Genomic DNA, 23,865 nt, shown 5'->3' with positions numbered 1-23,865 from the left:
TTGACTAATATAAAGAAAGTGAAATAGTGGAGCGGTCAGCCATGGAAGAGAAGACGAGAAAGATCCAGAGAAGAACACAATCTTCATCGACAATGTCCTCACATGATAATGATATATCTCAATCAGAACATATTCCTCTGGATTTAACCATTGAGATACTCTCAAGACTTCCTGCATTCGCTCCGTCTCTAAGCTCTGGTCGGCCATCACCACCAATCAAGATTTTATCAACTCGTTAGCGGATCGATCCTTGGCATCACGATCTTTTGTACTGCTAAACGTCTATAAAGGCAATATGCTCTTCGTTTTCTTATCTTCGCTAGATAAAAGTAGTTTTGATGGTCCTCTTTCTTGTCTCGGAAGCTATCAATCTAAGAACCCTAATTTTGGTAACCTCTTGGTTATTACGTGCACGGCTTGATTTTATTGGAAGGTTCGAAACAGCTCGTGATTTGGAATCCTACCCTGAAACGCTTTCCACTTTACCTGAACCTAAACGTGAGTGAGATAGAGGACGCATTGTAGTAGGATATGATTCGAGTGAAGAAATACATAGTACTACGTGCTATTGGAGACTCCAAGATTTGCATTCTTACATTGGGAGATAAGTACAAGCGTTTAGAAAAGTAATTACATGTTGCATTTCTATCCTGATAAATGCAAATTATCTTCTTTTTTCCAAGCTTTTTCGTTCACTTCGCATTGGATCTTTGTCCTTCCACAAGGCCTTATATAGTATATATGATCCTAATTTGCAGAGATAATGCCATGATGGAGATGGTGGGTTCTCCTATATTATGCGAAGATCTCTCAGTTAATTTATCAGCACATAAATAACACAAAAAAGAAGAAGTTTAAGATGCAATAAATGTTTATATGTGTAACTGAAAAATAATTAAATATTATATAAAGGAGTTACAATTTTTGTTAAGCTTTTCTTTCTTCTTAATTTTTGGCATTGGAAAAAGAGGCACATTTGTCCGACTAGTCATACACCGGATATTGCATATTTAACAATATCTTTATTTAACAGATTTGATTAAGATTTAATATTATGATTTTTTATTATATTTATTTTTTTAACTATTTTAAATAGTTATTTTATATATAAAGTAAAAAGAAAAAATCTTTCTTTTTTTACTTTATATTGTGATTCAAAATTTTAAAAACGGACATATATTACTCAATTATCCAGATATCTCAATTATAATTTACTTAAAACTGTAACCTATGAGATATAAATATTATGATACAATTTGCAAACTTTTATATATAATAAATAATTATTAAATTTTTAAAATTACTACTTTTAAAAAAAAATTATGGTACAAGTTAAAAAAATAATGAGACAGATTATATTTTAGAATATAATTATATAGCGGACGGATTTAAATCAATATTTTTAAAATTTTAAAATATCATTAACATGCAGTTTTAATACGGGTTAAATCTTCACTTTGCTAATAATTGTCCTGTGGATTCGTAGTTTATTGTTAATTAATAATAATTATAAACTATAAAATATAAATATATACAATTTGGAAACTTTTATATATATTGATTTAAAAAAATAAATTATTCCGTGGTGAATAGTGGGTTAAAATATAGTTAAGAAATATCAAAACAGAGACCTATGAATCATACCTTTTATATTCTCATACGTTTTTGGATTTCCCCCTTGAGATTTGTGATCATCGTCATCCTTGGACGCTTCCTTGATACGGATTCATAGTCACCATTGTCTTGTTGGTGATCATCGTCGTCCTCTTCGGCCATATCTTCATCTTTGTCTTTGGACGCCTCTCCCGATTCAGATTTGTCTCCCTCTTTATTGCCTCTGTTGGACGTTTCGCCGACTTCAGGTCTCCTGTCAGTGAGATTATCAACGTCTTCTTCTTCACTTTCGAATGCTTCTCAGAATACTAGAGAACCCCAAATGTTTCTTTCATCTGTTTCATCCGTCAAGATCTGAACACCACATTCAAGGATGTCGAAATCTTTGTATTCGCTGCTGAATTCGAGCATTATATTGCTAATGTCAAATATGAATGGCAAGCACGAGTGAAATATGAATGGCAAGCAAGAGTGAAATATGAACAGATGTGGCTTTTGTAACTTGGAGTTCACTGAGTCGGCGTTGAACATATGTGAAAGGTGAAACGTCTTTTCATCAGAGCTCACTGAGTCGCCTATGACTGTCCAACGATATAATAGGTTTCTAGGAACTAATTCGAAGGGTTGATGATGGTTAAGTGACATCACGACACAAACCTTAAATCTGTTGGAAGCAGAATAAGGAATTATTAAGGAATTTCCTCTGGCTCGGTGGCCGAACTCTGGAGGTACTTCTAATCCTGGTAAGAGAGCCCACCCGCTAACAAACGATTGCTGAATTATCGCTCGTCGTGCTTCTGCATCCAATTTGAAGCAGTTAGCGAAATATAGCTCTGCATTTGGAGTGTTTAAATGGCCATTTAAACTCTCTAGTGAATCACAATCGTCTGCTTGTAGAATTTTCAGCGAACGAGGAAGCTCTGGCAGTGACACGAGTCTTTTGCAGCCTGATAGACAAAGGTCGTGTAGATTATGAAGACCTTTGATGCAATCTTCTGTAATCCACTCAATACCACTGTTGCTTATATTTATATGGCTTACACTCACGGGGAGCTCTGTGTAGAAGATCTTGAGATTTACACTTCCACTTATCTTAATAGTCTGAAGACCAGAGCAATGCGTAAGTGATGCAGGCAATTCCTCTAGAGTTGTACCTGTTACTTGGACGTCCTCTATGCTGGTGGGGATATCTGGGAATCTTCTCAATCTTGAGCATTTATTCATGTTGAGGAAGGTAAGAGATGTCAAGTTGATGAGAGATGGAATGACTTCTAGACTTTCGCAAGAATACATCATTATATGAGCTAGTTTATGAAGATTCCCAATCGAAGATGGAAGCTCTACCAAAGCAGTGCAAGAACCCACATACAAGTCCTCCAGATTTGTAGCATTTGAAAGATCTGGAAGTTCCGTCAAACAAGATGACCTTGAAAGATCTATCTTCTTGAGATTGGCAAGGCACTGAATGTAAAAATCACAACATAATGAGAAAAAAGTACTTTTCCATGCGAATATCACTAATATCAGGATTCTCAGTTCATAACAACACACATAAATAACTAACCTGAGTTCCTTCCCATAGCTTCTGGAGCTCGCTATCTTGCATATTGACTTCAACAAGATTTTCTGCAAAAAAGCTACTAGGAAGCCTCTTTCCTGAGTAGGCATCCCAATGAAATAACCGTATGGTACGTGGAAACTTAATATCCTCTGGAATGTCCAATTTTCTTTTTCCGGTATGCCACCCCGCATCGTAGACTTTCAGGAACAAAAGATTGCACATTTTTTCAAAAGCCTTTGGGCTTATCATTAATTCGTCGATCTCCGCTGTGTCAAATGATACACCTTTAATAGATCGATTACCCTAAAATATATTCAAATTCAAACCTTGTTAGTCGCTAGATGATATGCTTAAACAACAACAAATAAACATACTAATGTGAATCCCTCCAATAGAAAACTTACCGTTGCTTCTTCAAGAACATAAGCTATCTTTTCGGCATCTACTAGAATCTGGCTTTTCCAAGGCTTTTGTTTGGTACAAACTTGTATAGCCATTACTCGTAGCAAACGATGCACTACCACTCTTTTTTTTTGGTCGTGATCTATATGTATGAGATACCTATTAGCTAGGTTTTTCAACCCAAGTCTAACATTCAAGTTAGATTTCGCTAGCATCAACGTCACATGATCAGCACATTCATAATTGAAGAAGACTGTAATGTAGAGAAATAGAGCTTGGTCTTTCTCATTTAAACTCTCAAAGCCCACTTTCAATACACTCTCAATTCCGTCAAGACAGTTTCTCAACCTTGGCAGTTCATCCTCCCAGTCAGTCTGGCTCTTTCGCAGCAATGACGACCCTAAAACACACAGAGCCAATGGAAGCTTATCACAAATTCTTACAACTTCATCCGCAAGATCCATAAACCCATCAGGTGGAGAGGCTTGTTTAAAAGCAGATAGACAGAAGATCGTTAGTGCTTCGCTTTCTGATGGATATCCAACTTGGTATATATCACCGATACCATGTTGCTGCAAAATCTCTTTGTTTTCAGTCGTTACTATGACCCTACTTCCAGGACCAAACCACGTCATATCAGCCAAAGTCTCAAGTTGAGCTAAACTCTCCACATCATCAAGAATGATAAGAACCTTCTTGTCTTGTAGCCTATCTTTTATCACACTTAAATGAGTTAGTTCCAAACCATTTTGTTTCAAAATTTTTGAAACAAATTGCTCATGTAAGCGCAACTTCACACCATGCTCACCAGTACAAATCTTATAGTTTTCCCAAAGATTGTCCACAAAACAATTATGTTGAAACGTACTAGAGTGTCGACTATGTAAAGCTTTGGCAATGGTACTCTTACCAATGCCTGCAGGACCAGAGATTCCAACCATCTTAACTCCTTCTTTGTCTAAATCTAGCAAAGACACCATTTCCTTCAAATGTCTTTCTAGTCCAACCATGTCATCAAAATCCCGACACGGTGTGACATTTATTTTAGTCGAAACATCTCTTGCTATCTTCTCTATCATTTTTGCTTCATCTTTCCTAACAATAAAAAAACAAAAAAAAATCTTGAGAAACAGTCATTAAGAAAACATTCCTCTGTTTCCTTTGCATGGACATGACAGATTTGTGGGTCCCCCCTCAACAGTTAAACCCACTCCAAAACATATTGGAGAACTTTGAAATAGAGGACATTTTAAAGGATAAATGTCCATATATACCTTTATGTGAAAATTTTGGTGAAATAGAAATTTTAAAAATCAAAACCAAAATTTACCCAAATTTTTTTCGAAAAAATAAATAACAAAAAAAAAAATATATTTCCTAATTTATTTACAAAATTCAGATAAATTTGTGTTTCTCAAACACTCTAGTTGAAAAGGAGATTTCTCCCAAACTATAAACCTTTGTTTTTTTTGTTCTTATTACACAAATTATTATCTAAGCCAACAATATACTATTTAAAATTTAATATTTAATAAATATTTAGTTTCATTTTCTAGAGATTTCCTTTCTATATTTAGGAATTTTAAACATTTCAGAAACTAAAATCTATATTCTTTTAGAATATGAATTCTAAAATTAAAAATATATTTTCTAACGTTTTCTTAACATATAGTAAATTGTAGAATACATTTTCAAACAAAAATTAGAACATTAAAGAAAGCGTAGAATACATGTTCAAAAGTTTTTAGAAATTTATCATCCGGACTTCTGAATTTTTGCTAGAACGATAAATTATTCTAAAAATTGTAAAACAGTACAAAAGTTATAAAATAGAAACTTTGGGATATGTAGAACACTAGAAAACATATTCTGACGATATTAGATAAAAATTTATCTATAAAAATCAACTTTTTCACAACTAAATCACTTATTTATTTTCCAAAAGCATCTATATTTTTGTATATATACATGTTTTAATAGTTTATTTTCTTAAAAATGCTTGAAATAGGGAGTATGGTTAAGTCCAAAGTGACACTCTAAAAGGTGTATATGGTCAAATTCATTTCCAATTTTCCGAAACATATTTGACCAAAATAAACAATTAAACACACTTTAAATCAGAAGGAATACCAAACACATTATTTAAGATTAAACACAACGAAACATAACAGTAATTGAAACCACTACAAATTTTGATCAAATATACCTCAAGAATTGATATTTATAACTATATGTCTATATCAAACTCCAATTTATCACACGCTATAACATACCATAGCAAAATTCTATCCAATATACTTGAAGTTTCAAATTTATCAGAATAATCGAATTCCAAACTTCACAATCCATATCTTCCCATATAAAATCATAAAAACACCATTATTCATCATAAGAAAAATAAACTGTAATTAACTAAATACAAACCAGTGTATGAAGTCTTCTCCGGCTATGTTGCCCACATAGGTCAAAGCTTGGCTCCATTTGCTCCTCTCCTCCTCTGTTTTATGAGCACAAGTTTCTTTGAAAGCAATCCCAAAATCTCCGGTTTGTTTGCGCACGTGAGAAGGATCAACTTCGTAGAAGACAGTCATCACTATTTGTCCTATATATTCTTTGCACTTTAAAATCTCCAATAGCTCATCCAAACACCAACTGGAAGAAGCATAGTTCTTCGAGAGCAATACAATCGCGACCCTTGATTCTCCAATGGCTTTTTTGAGAGCTGGAGCGATAATTTGGCTTCTTTCGATCCCGTTGTCATCGAACATTGTAATTCCATTGTAGACAAACTGTTGACGTAAATGACTGAGAAATTTAATACGGACGTCTGGTCCATGGAAGCTCGTGAAGACATTGTATCTCCAGTTGCGAGGTGAGGAAGAAGAAGAAGCCATGAGAGATGATTCACAAAGACTTTGAGTTAGGATACGAAATGGGAAAATAGTGTTCACTTATAAATTTCAAAACAGTTAAATGTAGAGAAGAAAAGTCAAAATGTGATTTTTGGATGCAAAAACGCGTAATGAAGCGTACATAACAAGTTGTATACTGTCCATTCTTGGCCAGAGGTGTTTAGGATAAGTCTTTTATGGAGGAGAAAATAGCAAAGCTGTTGTTCACTTATTGGTGGGAGAGATATGCATGGGAAGTTTCTTTGCTAAGTAAACGAAATTTCAAAAAGAGTTAAATGTGCTTTTGGAAAACAAGTGGGTTCCAATAGAAACACGCCTATTGTTGTTAACATCTTGAATGGGTTGAAAATGTTTTTGTTTTCTTCCCAAAGTTTTTTTAAAGTATGTTAGAAATATTAATACAGGTGTGGAAGCTATCTCGGTGAAGTTTTTCAAGCACACGATGAATAGATCATACAGAATTTAAATATGTTGGATAAAGATTTTTAGCTTTCTGAGTTTGTTTGATCAAATCCTCCACATAACACAAATATATGTTGATCGATCATATTCATATATACCTGTGGTTTTTAATCATACCACGGTCATGTGGTTCAGCGAGTACCTTGAAGCTGTAACCCACCAGCATCGGGTGCTCTCGGTGTAACCGTGAATGTGATTGTCGGAGAAGCAGATAATTCTGATTCCACCTTGAAAGGGACCTCAAACTGTACAGACTGATACAAGCAAACCTCGTCTTCTTTGCAATAGTACACCTGCAATTACAATTTTCATAAAACACTTGTGCAAGACGTAAAAGCAAAAGCATGCAACAATTGAAGCCTTAAATAAACCTTGCAACTGATTTTCCCAACAGAAGCCGAAGTTGAAGATTGTATAAAATGAAGCATTGTTGAACCTTCGGGACTCAGAGTTCCTTCCGTTGGATCGATTGCTACTGCGTTTTCAGGCTCCACATCAACCACAAACTTACTCCGCGCTTCCTGCACAAAACGAGCAATATGTATACTTGTTAAAGATCGAGAGAGACAAAATAAGAAGTGGAAAAAGAGAGAAAGTGGGAAGAGATCTCGACCTTGGAGAAATGGTAGCCATCTGGTAATGAGATTTTGAGATTCAAATCTCCTTCACGGGACGTTACAGAATCCACTTTGACAATCTTTGTATCAGCCGAGGCACGTTTTCTCAAACGTTTCAGGGATTTTGCCTTTGGCGTTGGTGGTTGAACACCTTTTAACTCCAATGTAAGAATCTCTGAGTCTTCTCCTTTGTTCAAATCTATGTATCGGATAAGGCTATTATTTGTATCCGCCACAAACAGCCTCCCTGAAAACAGTAGAGGCAACGAAAATTTCACACGATCGATCCCTTATTAATAACTGTTAAAAAGGACAAGAAAGTTACCGTTTTCAGTTATAGCAAGTCCTGCAGGCTCTGAAAGCTACCAAAGAAAAAGGAAAAGTAATGTGTCAAACTAACAAATCACATTGTCTGTTTGATCAATGTATAAGATTGTAGTAGCTAGCCTAGATCAGACCTGAGCACCCTTGACCTTCCCATCCTTAAAACCGGCTTTTCCCGTTCCAGCGAGAGTAACAACACGTTTGGTTACAGGGTCCAACTTCTTAATCTACACATGAAAGTTAAAGAGATAAAGATCCTGTAACAGTCAGGAATGTTTCTATTATTATATTTATAACAGAGTTGTTCAAAACTAAGTTCATGGTAATCCGCGAGATCCATCCAATAGAGGAATTCTCTATCACATTAATCATATAAGTCCCGCACTCTCTTTGGTTCATATTCATATCGACAGATGTTTTCTTGGATTTCCCAAATGAAGTTACCTTGTGGTTATAGCTATCAGTTAGATATATTTGACCATCATTTGCGCATAATACACCTAGCGGGTGTTGTAGGAGAACTTCTGCTCCCACGCCATCATTGTCTCCAAACTGTTCAAGAATTTCCACATGTTAGAGACTAATGTGTCGAGATGGATAAGACGAATCAACTCATTACCTTGAAAAGATTCTCAGAGAAATACGGATCACCACCCGCAAGTAATCTTGATCCTCCAGTTTGAAGATCAAGGGCACGAATAGAACTGCTCTCGCTATCAGCAATATATGCTTCTTTCAAATCTACATTCACATTACACATAGAACTCAATAAAATTGGTGATAGAAGTGACAAGTTTGAAGTTTGTAGTAATTACCAGGGCCTAATGAGATTCCTGATGGCTGAGCAAATGATGTAGTCTGAGGGCTGCATCAACACATAAAATATAGCATAAGTAAAGGACACACGTCAAGTAATAAGTAATTTCAAAATCTAGTGTATACATACGTGGAACCGTTGAGGTTTCTTTCATAACCATTTCCACTGAAAACTCGAGTAATACCATCAAGCACACTGTATTCCCAAATCTGGTGCTGACCTGCCATTGCAATGTATACCTTCTCATTCACCGGCTCAAAGCATACGTCCCAAGGAGAATTCAAAAGCTGAAAATTTCATAGTCCAACAATGTTCTTATTCTCGAGAATATTGCAGATTCAATAAATTAATAATTCTACATATATCTGAAAAGAAACGGCTTGAGTTATGTGAAAAGAAACCTATGTTTTGAATCAAGTCACTTGCCTGTTTGGTTCCTTTTCTTCCACCTTGGTAGTCTGAGCCTTTAGTTCCATTACCAGCCAGAGTCTGTACTCTCTCGTTGACAAAATCAATCTCTCTACCAACAACAATTAATGAAACTCCAAAATAAGATGCCGAACCAAAAGTTTAAGATTCCTACTTGCATTAGAAGACATAGTTACATACCTCAAAGCATGATTCTCGGTGTCAGCAACATAAAGAAGATTCTTCTTAGCATTATAAGCTAGTCCCTGAAAAAATACAATCATGTATGCAACAACGAATCTATCGATGAACAACTAATACAAAGTGAGACTATATCATATGTACCTGAGGACGATTAAATGCAGCATCTTCGAAGGAACCATCTTGGAAACCTTCTTCTCCACTGCTGCCAATTTGGACTATGAAATTTCCTTCGAGATCAGTTACAATCTGAAAATCACACAGAATATTGATATTAGATAACAAGAAGAGATAGCAAGGGTTACAGAAAGAGGCTAGGACATACAATACGGTTATGGTTACTGTCTGAGATGAATAGCCTGTTATTAAGAGTATCAATAGCCAACTTTCCCGGAAATTTCAACGGAGACGTGGCCAAACGTGGATCGTTGTCTTTCTCCAAACGTGTTGGAAGCGGAGTACTGTCTAATACATTCTTTCCACCATAATATGTCAGAGCTGCCGCCACCACGTCATCAAGATCCTTCAAAGGAAAACACCGAAGAACAGTTAAGTGATTTGACTAACTATTTATTTTCACATAAAGGACGTTTTCGAGAAACAGAGCATTGGTGTTTTCCAAAATGAAATCTAGCAATAACGTGAGAGTCTTGACTTGCTAAAGAAAAGGCATAGCAAGGAGTTCAAATTGTTACTTTGCGGTGACCTTCTCCGGCAATTTGTGCAATGACTTTGCCATTAGGAGAAACAACAGCAAATGTAGGCCACGAGTTGATGCCAAGCTCTCTCCACATGTACATGTCTCCATCATTCACAACCTTTAAAGTAAGAGAAATAACTAATTAAGCGAAATGCAAATAATTTATCAATAATAGTTATAACATAGCACTGAAAAAGTATCCAAACATTTAACATTGAAGGAGAATGCTAATGACAAACACTGGTGGTATACAAAATGCGAAAATGATGTGAAATTCTGACCGGCTAAAGTCTTTCCAATAAGGAAATGTGATTCCATCACTACATTCCATCGGAACAGTTAGTTCAAAAACAAGACGAACAAAAACCTCCAGGAATTGGCATAAGTAATCAGTTTCACAAAAAACATTTATAAGAAATTTCGAAATTTGGAACATGGAAATTACCGGGTGGCTAATATCATAGCGAAGAACTGCATTTCGTATGGCATCTAAATCTTTCTCATTGTCGAACTTAGCCGAGTGTACACCCACAACGGTGAACTGCACACAGATGGCAATCCTAGGTGAAATTTAAATTGCTTGAAAATCCAAAATAAAATATAAGAGAGGAGCAATAGTAAAGACTCACTGGCATATCCTTGTACTTCTTCTCAAGAAACTCTAGATCCGGTAATACATGCATACAGTTTATGCAGCAATAGGTCCAAAAATCAAGTATAACCACTTTCCCTTTTAAATCCTGCACAAAAAATTATAAGAGTTACTAAGAAGCATATGACTCCGTTTGTTCCTCAAGAGTTCACATGCAAAATATAGATTTGGTATTTGCTGATGCAAAGCAATTTATCTAATGTCTTCCGGTTCCTAGAGCTGAAACCAACAGCCTCTTAATTACTTCGAAAAACTAATCCTCAACAGGTGTTCAGTAAATAAGCAAAAATCTATGTTATCAACTCTTCACATAACTTTAAACGAGAATTTACCCGGCGAAACTGGAGAGGGGCAGTGTTTAGCCAGTCGAGTTTAGATGGGAATTCTGGCACAGTTGTAGCTGTTTGCCTACAAATAAAACAATAGAAACAGAGTAACATCCACATCAAAACAGAAGATCATCCACATTTCTTTTTCCCGCTAGTGATATTCCATATTTCTGTAATCTATTGTATATGATAATCTCTTTTTAACGAGGGAATTACCGAATAATCAAACTATTGCCTTGCATTGTTTGAAATTGAATAATTATCAAATAGTTCTACTTACTTGCTCTCTAGATCAGCAATGTAATCGACGAACTGTTGCACTCTCCCTTCACCTACAAAAGGTAAGACAAAATAACATGTAGCTTCCTTTATTTCTAAATTCCGTAACAATAAAACTATACAGAATTGTTCTTGAGAAATATCTTCTCTAGTAAAAAACTTTCTGCTCCAAGATTTGTTTGTTTATAGCCATTTATGTTGATAATTAACCAATCCAGAAAGTTATTTTGTATCCAAACATATATTTAAAAAATGTCGTGCAAATTTTGACAATTGGCCAAACCTTGGTTCTGTGTAAAAGAAGGGCTTTTTGCTCCAACCAATGCATTCCACAAAGCTTTCGGAGAAGCATATTGCATTGCCTATACATAAAACAGCAAATCAAACAAAAGCTTTGATAGCTAAAATTATTCTTGAATGTATGTTTTCTGGTTTACCTTCCAGTTGGTGGCGGCGAAGTAGACACAAGAAAGAGCAATGCCAAGACTCCCATACCTCAGTATATCTCGTCGAGAGCCCTGAAACCTGTTGGAAAATTGCATCTGCAATCTCAAGTATATGAAAATTTTCACATGCCATATCATTTGTTTCATTCTCCAATGATTAAACCAGTTAATGAGTAAATATTTCTGGTTTCTTCAAATTCTATAGTCCCAACATTTTCTTGAATTCCTCAACAGTAACATTGTAATCATAAATGATTCTCTCCATAGGTGGCTCGAATAAACTGTTTGCATATTATAAACATAAGCCCTAAACTTATTATGGTTCTCAACATCAAACTACTTGCATGATGACTGTGATTTGATAACCAGATGACTTTCACTTGGTATTAATGTTTAGATAAAGGAACCTTTCTTACCCGTTAGCGCTGGTTTTGTCGCTGACCGTGTTCTCTTCAAGCATTGCTGTGGAATTTCCTGCGTAAGTACTCAAGCATGTAAAGAGAAAAGGTTGAAACTGTATAAGCCACTATAAAGTAGGTGAAGAAAAGGTCATGGATTTACAGAAAAGATTGTTTTAAATGTGTAATCTCGTTACAAAGAAAGCCCCTTTATTCAAAAGTTTTCAAAAGGAGTAAACAAGAAATAAAATACACATGAAAAGAACGATATTTTCCATCGAATTTCTTTGAGACTACATACTGGTAGAATCTGAGCCACCAGTGAGAATGTCATTGATTGAGATGTTTCCAATATCGTCTCGTATCATAGAAGGACCAGCATCCTTAAGAATTGCTTCAGATAAAGTAGTTTTTACGGCTATACATCTGCATATTTAGAATGAATAAAGTTATCTAACTCCAGAGCTAATAAAGCTAGAACTTCTTAGTTCTACATTAGTCAAGCTAGGCTTATTCTAAGCAATACGAATAGCGCACACGGATAAATTTGACATAAAACACTAATCTTAAAATTCTACAGACTTTGCAGTGACATCTTGAAGTTCTTTGTATCAAATCAAATTGTCTGTATTCGAAATAAAAAAAATTAACATGCACATTCTGTCACACAAGTAATGTACCTCATGTTCGCAGCTTGTGCGGCTTGGACTCCAGCAAGCGCATCTTCAATAACAACACACTACAAAATTGTACAAAAGAAACCACTTCTGAAGTAGCTTTACTGAAAAACAAGTAAATAAGATCTGTAAGTCTAGCAGATGAAGTAAACGTATACTTTACTTGATTTTCAGCTTCAAGAATGCGCATATATACCGCTAATTATATTGTTGGCACAATAACAAGTATATTCAAATATAGAGTTCTCTAAGGCATGCTTTGTTCTCTATTCATGAGACTTCCTAGTGACTACAAATGGATAGCCATCGATATTTTTCTATTTCATGTATGATTTCATAAAAGGTGTGGGTTTGTGAAAATCTTTCAATAAAGCCTCATCTCGATACGATATTACATGAAGTTTTGACTATTACCTCGCTGGTAGGCACACCTAAGATCTTTGCAGCAGCCAGGAAAATATCTGGAGCTGGTTTCAAATTCTCAAAGGCATCTGCTGAAACAATGGCATCAAACCTGAAAGTTAACATCGCTAACATGTATTTAGAAATGGAACCTGGACGCGCATAAAAATCTCGATGACATATTAAAAGAGATTACACAGCAGAATAATGTCACAGAAAGGGGTATACAATAACACCAATGAAAGAATTCAAACTTGTGTAATAGGAAATGAAGTAGTCAAAAGATAAAAGATTGTTTTAGTCTTACATGGTCAAAGACAAACCAGCAGCTTTCAGATTCGCATCAACTTTGATACGGTCAGCACTAGATGCAACAGCGACTTTAAGGCCTTTGTTCTTACACTGTTTCAAAAGTTCCAGAGCAAATCATAATCTCTAACCTCAAAACCATCATTGTTCAACAACCTCATTTTTCCTCACCTCAGTAACAAGCTCCAATGCTCCTGGAAATCCAATCCCAGATTCTGGCTTCGCATACTATATAATAAGTAAAGCACAAGAAAATACGCGAAATCAAAACACAACAAAGCACGAGTATCAATCACATTCTCTATCAATAACATCAACAAGTTCCCTCCTACAGTGTTTTTCTAATCAAGAATCACCTTATCGAGATATATTTCAAAGAATCTCTCTTTAGCTGCATCTGGATCAAATCCTTTAACTTCTTTGACTGAAGCAACACCTCCTAAAAACTTGGCTTCACCTGTTAATTGCCAAACCAATGAAATTAACGAAATCAACCAATAAACAAGTTGATTTTCCAAATTTTCAAAGCATTTACCTGTTCCCATAAAAGGAACGAAATCGTCCACAGTGACTTCAACTCCCATCTCCGTAAAAACATCCACGGCGGCGCGTCTAGAAAGATCTTCACTGTTACAAAGCACACCGTCCATATCAAACAGAACCGCCGATACTTTCCCCCAATCATCCGTCGCAATTGTCGCCGCAGGACTCTCCGCCGCCACACTCAGTTTTGTAGACGACTGAAGCGCCGTCGTTTTGCTTAAATAAACACCGGTTCTCGATCGAAATCCGGTGAATGTGGATTTTGACCTTATCGGAATTAACGAAGAAGAAGATAATCTCCTTGATTGTGAGAAAACTGAAGGCGGAGAAGTGAGTTTCAAAGCCATTTTTTTGCTTTGGTTTTTTTTTTTTCCTCGAGGAATCGTTTTGAACTGATTTGTTTGTGAGTTTTAGTGGCGGGTGTTAATTATCCATAAGGTCGAAACTACCCTCATGTTTTTTTATCAGTGCATGGGCATTTTCGGTATGTTTGTTAGTGTAGGATGATGGTCTACCAAAAGACATGGTCACATGAAAGCTTTGACAAAATTTGGTCAAGACTCGTTAATTACTGTCTTAGATTGATTGATTAGCCACGATCCTCAATGCGTTTAGGTTAGACTTGTTTTTCCGTACAACAACGACACACGAACTTAGAAATATTTTTTTATCTTAGGGGATTCTGAAAGTTAAGTTTGCATGCGACACATTAGGCATATTTTTACATGGTTGGCATCGTGATCTCTTTGAGGATGAGACATACTTGGGAATTCAGGCCCGGCTCAAAATTTTAGAAGACCTAGAGCTAGAAATAAATTGGGCCTAATATTACTATATATTTTATAAAAAAAAATTAAAATTGAGCCTTTTTTACCAAGGAAAAAATCCAAAAAATTTGATTGTCCTTGTGCTTGGGCACTCTCAGCACATGCACAGAGCCGGATCTGCTTGGGATACATGTCCAATACTAAATCACGGCATGCCACGTAAGTGGATACTGGATATCAGAAGTCTCATAGACTGATACGGCTCATCCCAATTTTATGTGTTTGGTCCAATTAAGAATATTAAATGGGCAACTGATACTCTAAAAAGTTTAGCTATGTACATGCTCTAAAACATAATACATAAAAGAGGAAATCAATTTGAAGGAAAAGAAAAACGTTAACATAAATGTGATGTGCGTTTGTGATCAACTGTTAGTGATCACAATTATGTTTGACATCTAACCTCTCCAGAAGAGGTGTCCTATATAAACGATATAAATTATGGTTTGCATGAGCATGGCAAATATAATCATGGAAAATTTTGTGGCTATAGGATGAAAAAGCTACGGTAAACACACAGGAAAATATCATTTTATATAAATGTCCCAAATTTTTCGGTGGTTTTTTCGTGTCAGTATAGCCACATTTTGACACTCGTGCATAGTGGCTAATTTTTGCCAAATATCCACGAACTTGTAAGTGGCTAATTAGCCTTTGTTCATGTCTATTATGTGACTATAATAGATAGCCATGAAATACGAGTGTCAAAATAGTGGCCAAATATAAATTTCCCGTAAAAAAAAGTGTTGACATGTAGATATTATTTTGAGTAAAGTGAGTGAAGTTTAAATTCGAGAGATACGCAAAAGAGATTATTTCATTTATTGTAACTTATAACGCCTCGACCATCACCGTTATGGGCTCAAATTTGTCCGACCTTTGGCACATTACTTTGGACACTCGAAATACTTGTGTACTGATCATACAAATCATCAAAAAATCTTTTCATGTGTTTTGCCCTCATTCACATAGTATTAGAAATTTATTTTACGTAAGTCACCAATATTTTAATCGCTCATGCTTACACGCTTTAACTTTGGAATTTTGATATAGCCAAATCATTTTATATAAGCTCTCATTTTATAGATTTCGAAAAGTGTTACAACCACCCATATTGGAACTTGCATGTAAGTATGTTTAGAAAATTAAGCTGATATTTTGGAATATATTTGTTATTTCATCTCCATAATTCTTTGGGAGAAATTGGGTAATCCTGATCTTACAAGATACATTTCATCTTACGGGACACATTTGAGTCAGGATTTTATTAGTTAAAAAACTTATTAATAGTACGGTGGATTTGACAAATATATTTGAAAATCAGTATACAATCAATTCTCTTTAATATTTTACATAACATTTTGGTATAACTAATAACTTGTAGTTTTTGGTCAACGAATCTATTTAAATGGACAAATCATTTCAATTTATTACTGCGTATTGAATAAGTTTCTCTTTTAAAAAAAGTTACACTCAATAATATATACTGAGTATTTATGCTTTTGGTTAAGAAATCAAATAAATGGATCTTTAACCATACTTGGAATCAATTAGGTAAATAAATGTACATTCATTTAAAGTAGACGTATTTCCTTAAGTAGTTAAAATTCCATTGTAATTACAATGAGGGAAGACAATCTTCAAAAAAACAAAACGTTCAAAAGCATCATTCTTGAAACTTTTGCTCAAGTTTATATGATTCAAAGGGTTAAAAACATTTCTAACCAATGAAATCTCTTAAAAGTATATTGGCTCTCTCATTTTTGTTCTTAACGGCTTCGTCATCATTTGGCTCTTCTTATGGTTTAGAACCACATGATTTCGTTGAAGATGTAGTAAAAACACTGGTGGTTGGTCATGATGGTGCAACTGATTTCAAAACCATCCAAAAAGCCATCGACTCCATTCCCTCTGGTAACAACCATTGGATTAAAATAATTATTAGTCCTGGAATCTACCAGTAAGCTCTCTCATCTCCCTCTAATTAAGTCTGCACATTCATTTTTTTTTTCTGTTACGGTTTTGTATTTTTGGGGTTTTGGAAAATAAGCCTCAAATGACCAAATTTTATTTCGGGTTGGTTTAGTTTGCGTTATTGTTCGGTTCGGATTAGGTTTAGTTTTCGATTTACTTACCACTCTCAAATGAAACTTATATGCACACGCCTAAAATTCGGTTGATCACCATTCGGTGTTATTTGGTTCGGTTCGGTGGTCCAAAAATCAAATCAAACCAAATCATGTACGTTATGAGATGCATTAGGACTTTCTTATAGGAGTTACAACTCAAAAACGAATCAATCAATTGACTTCTTATAATTTATTTTGTTGGGGTTTTACCTAAATTACGTTTGTGTGTGTATATTAATGCAGCGAAAAGATAGTGATTCCGAGGGAGAAGCAAAAGATAATAATGCAAGGAAGCGACGCATCAAAAGTGATAATTCAATACAATGATGCAGGACTATCTGCTTCGAGTGGTCCTTTAAGAGTAGACGCCGAATACTTTGTCGCTATCAACATTACTTTCAAGGTTAGAGTTTATATAAGTAGGTTACTTAAACCAAAAAAATGTATGTAGTTGACTATTAATATGGCTAGTTCTATCAATCATTCTCATATGATCAACTTTTATACATAAAACAATATTCATCTCTAGATGATGAAAGTAACGTGTAGTATATTCTAAACGCCGAGTACGTCGTAGCTATCAATATTACATTTCATGGTTATAGTTTATATATGTATAGTTACTATTGATATCATATGTGTACTTCTATTAATCATTGTTCTTAATGTTAACTTCTCAAACCAAACCTATACAATCAACATTTCCAAATAGAACAATGTTTTCTAAGTATTAGTTATAACTATATGTGACATAATTAAAAGTTGAACTTCTTAGAATGTCTAAAGTCTATGGAAATTCTAAAGCAGTGAAAAGGCAAATTTGTTTTGTTATACATTAAGCATAGTTTCTATGATGATAGATTATTCGGTCTAATCGGTCTTGTTAGTGCAGAATACTTATAACAAGAGGAAACCAATAATACTATATGAAGAGATAAAGGTAGCTCCATCAATTATACTAACCGCGGACAAGGCGTGGTTATATAGCTGTAGGTTTATCAGTGTCCAAGACACAGTTGCTGATTTACTCGGCCGACACTACTTCCAAAACTGTTACATCGAAGGATCCATCGATTTCATTTGGGGAAGAGGGCAATCTATATACCAAGTAATCTCATATTTCTCTCATATACATGCTAAATATAGAGATATAATGATATATACGTATCCTGATCGTGCATGTTTCAAGCCTAAATCGATCATGGTCGAACGGGCCAAACAAAACTCGTTCTTAAGAATTTAAGGTTAGATTTAAATTTGTATTTTTTCAATTAATGGGAGTAAGATATGTTTGTATGTGTATGCAGAACTGCATTATACACGTTAAAAGAGTGGCAACAAAGGGAAAGGTGAAGAGAGAACAAATGTTAACAGGATACATAACCGCACAAGGGAGAGAAAGCAAGGAAGACCCAAGTGGATTTGTGTTCAATAATTGCGTGATAGAAGGAAGTGGTAGGGCATTATTGGGAAGAGCTTACCGAGGCTACTCTAGAGTTGTCTTCTATAAAACCAGCATGTCCAATATTATTGAACGTCGAGGATGGGATGCTTGGCATCGTCAAGGCCAAGAGTATGTGATGCTCCTTCTCGTTTACTTCTAATGTATGCATTTGTTACATATTTGGTAGATATAAATTAACGATAGTATTATATTACATGAAAAAAAAATCAGGGATCATTTTACATTTGCGGAGATAAACTGCAAAGGGGAAGGAGCGAATAAGAGAGGAAGAGTTCGATGGGAGAAGAATCTTAGTGCTGAAGATGTTAAATCTCTGACTGAACCCAAAACTTTCCTTAATGGAGATGGTTGGATGGGTACTCTTCCTTCTTCTCTCGTCTCTTTATATTTGCCATCTTATAAGTGATTCATAGTTTGTATCTCTTTATTATGTTAATAACTATGGGTGTCCTAGTGCGTCGTACCAATTATATTATATGTATGTTTTTGCTATATTGGTAAAATGAGATTTAATTTCCACGAGCATTTTCGACAATTGTTTTTGAAATATAGTTTCACTTTTGGCAAAAAATATCTATGTAAATTATATTTTGTTGTATATATATTGGTGATATGTTCATGTGTATTTTTCAAAAAAGAAATTGGTAAGAACCAATCATTTTTTCTCCGTAAAAGTGTGGAATATACATATTCTATAGTATAAGTGTATTTTGAGAAAAATGAGTAAAAAAACTCTCAATTTTTTTAAAACATGTAAAAAACTCATAACAGTTGATAAAAAGAGGAGCTTCTCAAGGCATTCACAATATATATTTTTGGGGTTTTAAAACCCTTAAAAATTGTAAAATAACACATAATATTATTAAAATCAATTTAAAATAAGACAAAAATGTTATACTAAAATATAAACAAAGAAAAGTAATTTGGTTTAAGATTTGTTTTCTTAAATACTGTATTACATTTTGTTAATTTCCAAATTGAACATTTCATAGTCTTGATGTAAAAGAATTATATAAAACCGTAATTTCAAAGTTGAGATATGGTAAAACGGTTTTGTTACCATTAATTCTTTCTGTGAAAACAAATTAAATTCATTAGCTCAGAGAATTGGTTTCATATTGAAATTACATATCCAAAGTCTATTAAGATTATATTTATTTTGGTTCGAACTTATGTATGATTTAGTTTTGTTTGGACAAAAGTAATTATTTATGTTATATAGGATATATTGTAAATTCTTTTATGTATATATTTAATTGAAACAATATTTCTTCTGAGTTCTAGAAATTCATCAACATGAAAGCAAATTCGGTCACACAAATTTAGAGCAAATGTTTGGTCATACTTTTTAAAACAAAATTATGTTAATAGATTTGATTCATTTTAAATCCAAACTTAGAAAGTTAGAACAAATTTGAGCCCAAACAAAACAAAACAAACAAAACAAAAAGGAGAAATTCAATAATTAAAAAAAAAAAAAACTCATCATTTTAGTAAAAATTTTCCACAACTAGATTTAGACCCAAGCATGTCTAACTAAAACCTTTATTTGCCCAACTTGCTTACCATCTCCTAAAATCAACTCAATAATTGAGAAATCATTATAACAATGAACCTAATTAAAAAACCAGAAATTAGGTGCAATAACACTCTCTTTACCCAAATTAACACTTTAATCAAAGTAGGTTCAAAGTCAACTATCTGACTTTTCCTGTTTGCTTAACAAGGTTTGACCCCTTCGGTTTCTTCTATACTTTCTAGATTAATACAACCAAACTAAAGTTATAACGTAAAGTTGGTCAACGACATTAACCACCGCTGACCAGTGAAAAATTAGAAAAAAGAGTCTTAGATCTTCTTAAACTTATTTAGCCTTTTTTTTTTTCTCAAACTCATTTCGCCTAGAAAACCCTTTTAGATCATGTTAGATCTTTCATTAACATGTTCTAGAGCTTGAGAAGAGTCTAAGAATTGTTTTTGATCCTAAAACTCACTAAGGAAACAAATCATAAAACAAATTCAATTTGGAAGTCACACCGGTTCATGGTTGTTTAATGGTTGTTTCCAACAATTCTCTGGCATGTATCCGATAGTAAAAATCAGGAATCACGTGCTTTTGGTAAAGAAATGAAATTAGTGGATCTTTAACCATACTTGGAATTAGGCAAGGAAATGTACATATATACTTAATCAGCATGTTATATATATATATATATATATATATATATATATATATTTATTTATTACAAATTTATTTACCATGTAGTTTAGAGATTTCTTTTATGAAAAAAAATGATAAAAAGCATTTAGAGTTTTGTCTTTGGGTTGAAGTTCCAACTACATTAATTTAGTTACATTTTTCATTGTATTCTCGAAAAAATATAAAGGACAAAAAGTCAATTGAAATAATTTTAAAAATCAATTGGAAATTTTAATAAATTGGCTTCTTTATTTAAATTTATTTATTTTAACTAGATTTTAAACGATAACTATTAAAATTTAATTTAGATTTTGGTTAATGAATCACTTCAATGGATATAATTATTTTTTATCTATTTCTGTAATTAATTTGAAATTTTATTTTAAAATTAATGTATAATAAATTATTGGATATCATATACTTGCTTTTGGATAATAAATTCAATCAGTGGATCTTTAACTATACTTGGAATCAGGTATAAAATGTTTTTAAGTTGTTAAAATATCATTGCCGTTCATATAAACGTCCAAAATATACTCTAGCGAAAGAAGAAACAAATCAAGATGAAAGTTTTTTTCTTTTGATACACCAAGTTCAAACTTCTGCCTAGTTTAATTTTGGTGCTTAAAAGAGTTAAACACTTTTGCTTTCAACCAATGAAATCTCTTAAAAATATTTTGGCTCTCTCATTTTTGTATTTGATGGCTACGACATCACTTGTATCTTCAGATGGTTTGGAACCGAAAGATTTCTACAAAGATATAGCAAAGACATTGGTGGTTAGTCATAAGGGTAAAGGTGATTTCAAAACCATCCAAGCAGCCATGGACTCTATTCCTTCTGGTAACAAAAATTGGGTTAAGATTTATCTTAGACATGGAATCTACAAGTAAGCTCTCTCATCTAAACTTAAGAAGAATCAAGCAATTGACTTCTTTTTTTATTTTAGGGTTTATTAAATTATGTATATTCATGCAGCGAAAAGATAGTGATTCCGAAGGAGAAGCAAAAGATAATAATGCAAGGAAACAATGCATCAAAAGTGATAATTCAATATAATGATGCAGGACTAGCCAATTCGAGTGGTCCTTTAAGAGTAGACGCTGAATACTTCGTCGCTATCAACATTACTTTCAAGGTTAGTGCATCTATAACAAGCTTTCAAACCAAAAAATGATATATGTAGTTGACTATTAATATGGCTAGTTCTATCAATCATTCTCATACGATCAAATTTTATAAATTATACAATATTTTATCTCTAGATGGATGAAAATACGTGTAAATGTGTGTATACATATATATATATACACGTGTATATGTATGTATATATTGGTTTCCAAACAAATGTACGAGTATTTATGGCATAACTAAAACATTTGATTTGATTTGAATGTCTTAAGCATATGGTATTTACTGGTTACAACATTTATTAAGTTTTTAAATTGTGATTCCAGCCATATACAATGCATGTATTAAAATATAATAAAAATTTAAATTTATTTATCTAGGAAAGTCTACTCTCTATTTTATAATAAATGTTGTTTTAGATTGTTTTCACTCATATTAATTAAATTTCATTTTTACTCCTATCTAATAGTGTAAAATATATGACTTTTTATTTGTCAAAACATGAAGATAGTAAGGATAACACATAATATTTTATCAAAACTTTACTTTGAAAATATAAAATGACATGTATTATGCAATAAGATTCAAGTTGTAAAAACGACACGTAATACGAAACAGAAAAGTAACATTTTAGGGTGATCATTCAGTAGGAAAAAAAGTTTCACCTTAAGTGATTTCATTATTTTAATATTTAGCTATTTGCATCATTTCAATATTGAACTGACAAATCAATTTGTTTTGTTCTTTGATGATGAGATAGATTATTCAGACTGATTTCCGCACATGTAGATATGATATGAAATAAAATCTAGTACATTAAATATTGCGAAACTGACATCCTGGTTGTGCAGAATACGAATACAAGGATGACACCAGTTATACCGTATAAAGCAATAAAGGTAGCTCCATCAGTTATACTAGCTGCGGACAAGGCGTGGTTCTATGGCTGCAGCTTCATCAGTGTCCAAGACACAGTCGCTGATTTACTCGGCCGCCACTACTTCCAAAATTGTAACATTGTAGGAGCCATCGATTTCATATGGGGAGGAGGCCAATCTATATACCAAGTAATCTCATATATATCTCATAAATGAGGATTAAGAATAGAGAATGATATATAAAACTTGATATAGACATGAGCGTTGGCCAATATATAATTTTAAAAATTAGGGACTGGCCGAATTGAACCTGTTTCATGCCTAAACCTGACACACAGAAGCAAAACCTACCAAGGCCAAACTAAATAGAAGAACGCGTTATTTTATTCTTATGTTTTTTGCATATCATACACACTAAATACATTTATATATCTAAATGACTTTTTGTGTGGATGCAGAATTGTGTGATAAACGTTAAAGCAGTGACATCAAAGCGCATGATGAAGAAAGGAGGAATGTTAGAAGGGTTCATAACCGCACAAGGGAGGGAAAGCGAGGAAGACAAAAGTGGATTTGTGTTCAAACATTGTGTGATTCAAGGAGATGGTAAGGCATATTTAGGAAGAGCTTACCGAAACTACTCTAGAGTTGTCTTCTATGAAACCACCATGTCCAATGTTGTCGTACGTAAAGGATGGGATGCTTGGGAATATAGCGACCAAGTGTACGTAATATTTACTCTCTTCTTCTTATACTATATGCATTTGTTACATATATATTTGGGAGCCATATTTTAACAACAATCACGACTTACAAAAAACCAAAAATCAGGGATAAATTTACATATGCGGAGATAAACTGCACAGGGGAAGGAGCGAGTAAGAAAGGAAGAGTTGGATGGGAGAAGAATCTTTCTGCTAAAGATGTTGAATCTCTTATAGAACCAAAAAATTTCATTGATGAAGATGGTTGGATAGCCACTCTTCCTTCTTCTCTCGTCTCTTTATATTTACCGTCTTCCATCTTTTAAATGATCAATAATTTGTAAATCTAGTGTACGTGAATGACCTTTGTCATTGTGATTTACCCCTAGGTTTATCGCTGACTCATTTAAAGGCAAATGATGGATATATAGAGTTTTTTGGTTTCTCAACAATATGTAGTTTCTTCTTATGTTCGTGT

General features: G+C 33.9%; 2 protein-coding genes and 2 pseudogenes across 7 annotated transcripts; 2 read left to right on the top strand and 2 right to left on the bottom strand.

Annotated features, from left to right (window-relative positions):
* Nucleotides 1-542: 542 nt before the first annotated feature.
* On the bottom strand, nucleotides 543-6,610 carry WRR4 (Disease resistance protein (TIR-NBS-LRR class)). The gene is made up of 5 exons (NM_104527.4): nucleotides 6,002-6,610; nucleotides 3,580-4,672; nucleotides 3,179-3,478; nucleotides 1,645-3,075; nucleotides 543-790 (listed from the first exon to the last, which is right to left on the bottom strand). The coding sequence occupies exons 1-4, from the start codon at nucleotides 6,469-6,471 to the stop codon at nucleotides 1,915-1,917; spliced, it is 3,024 nt and encodes a 1,007-aa protein (NP_176043.1). The 5' UTR covers nucleotides 6,472-6,610; the 3' UTR covers nucleotides 543-790; nucleotides 1,645-1,914.
* Nucleotides 6,611-6,833: 223 nt separating this feature from the next.
* Nucleotides 6,834-14,439, bottom strand: AT1G56500 (haloacid dehalogenase-like hydrolase family protein). 3 transcript variants are annotated; one of them, NM_104525.3, is made up of 28 exons: nucleotides 14,046-14,431; nucleotides 13,867-13,967; nucleotides 13,682-13,738; nucleotides 13,509-13,603; nucleotides 13,214-13,313; nucleotides 12,803-12,861; nucleotides 12,424-12,548; nucleotides 12,141-12,198; nucleotides 11,716-11,803; nucleotides 11,562-11,640; nucleotides 11,280-11,331; nucleotides 11,003-11,078; nucleotides 10,648-10,758; nucleotides 10,464-10,559; nucleotides 10,014-10,136; nucleotides 9,644-9,841; nucleotides 9,463-9,567; nucleotides 9,319-9,383; nucleotides 9,136-9,229; nucleotides 8,839-8,996; nucleotides 8,708-8,757; nucleotides 8,512-8,633; nucleotides 8,337-8,444; nucleotides 8,027-8,119; nucleotides 7,894-7,930; nucleotides 7,565-7,815; nucleotides 7,323-7,472; nucleotides 6,834-7,244 (listed from the first exon to the last, which is right to left on the bottom strand). In NM_104525.3, the coding sequence occupies exons 1-28, from the start codon at nucleotides 14,398-14,400 to the stop codon at nucleotides 7,083-7,085; spliced, it is 3,168 nt and encodes a 1,055-aa protein (NP_564718.2). In that variant the 5' UTR covers nucleotides 14,401-14,431; the 3' UTR covers nucleotides 6,834-7,082. The 3 variants fall into 3 exon arrangements, with proteins under 3 accessions (NP_564718.2, NP_001321117.1, NP_001321116.1); NM_001333784.1 differs by having other exon boundaries at nucleotides 13,509-13,738; NM_001333783.1 differs by having other exon boundaries at nucleotides 6,854-7,244; nucleotides 7,565-7,930; nucleotides 14,046-14,439.
* A 2,168-nt stretch (nucleotides 14,440-16,607) lies between these two features.
* Nucleotides 16,608-18,880, top strand: AT1G56490 (annotated as a pseudogene). The gene has a single exon.
* Nucleotides 18,881-21,194: 2,314 nt separating this feature from the next.
* AT1G56480 lies at nucleotides 21,195-23,834 on the top strand (annotated as a pseudogene). 2 transcript variants are annotated; one of them is made up of 5 exons: nucleotides 21,195-21,563; nucleotides 21,742-21,812; nucleotides 22,657-22,872; nucleotides 23,142-23,407; nucleotides 23,515-23,834. The 2 variants fall into 2 exon arrangements; another variant differs by having other exon boundaries at nucleotides 21,653-21,812.
* The last annotated feature ends 31 nt before the right edge of the window (nucleotides 23,835-23,865 follow it).

The sequence above is a fragment of the Arabidopsis thaliana genome (assembly GCF_000001735.4).
Source record: "Arabidopsis thaliana chromosome 1 sequence".
In the NCBI taxonomy this organism is placed as follows: domain Eukaryota; kingdom Viridiplantae; phylum Streptophyta; class Magnoliopsida; order Brassicales; family Brassicaceae; genus Arabidopsis; species Arabidopsis thaliana.
Note: the sequence above shows the minus strand (reverse complement) of the source record. Positions and strands in the feature narration are given on the sequence as shown.

What these genes read in the sequence shown, in the direction of transcription:
- WRR4 (NM_104527.4), bottom strand. Translation starts at nt 6,471, where the DNA reads ATGGCTTCTTCTTCTTCCTCACCTCGCAACTGGAGATACAATGTCTTC. An exon ending in ATGTTCTTGAAGAAGCAACG is followed by an intron (nt 3,479 to 3,579) that starts GTAAGTTTTCTA and finishes AATATATTTTAG; the next exon opens with GGTAATCGATCTATTAAAGG. An exon ending in AGCTATGGGAAGGAACTCAG is followed by an intron (nt 3,076 to 3,178) that starts GTTAGTTATTTA and finishes TTTTACATTCAG; the next exon opens with TGCCTTGCCAATCTCAAGAA.
- AT1G56500 (NM_104525.3), bottom strand. Translation starts at nt 14,400, where the DNA reads ATGGCTTTGAAACTCACTTCTCCGCCTTCAGTTTTCTCACAATCAAGG. An exon ending in CATTGGAGCTTGTTACTGAG is followed by an intron (nt 13,604 to 13,681) that starts GTGAGGAAAAAT and finishes CTTTTGAAACAG; the next exon opens with TGTAAGAACAAAGGCCTTAA. An exon ending in GGAAGGTCAAGGGTGCTCAG is followed by an intron (nt 7,931 to 8,026) that starts GTCTGATCTAGG and finishes TTTCTTTGGTAG; the next exon opens with CTTTCAGAGCCTGCAGGACT.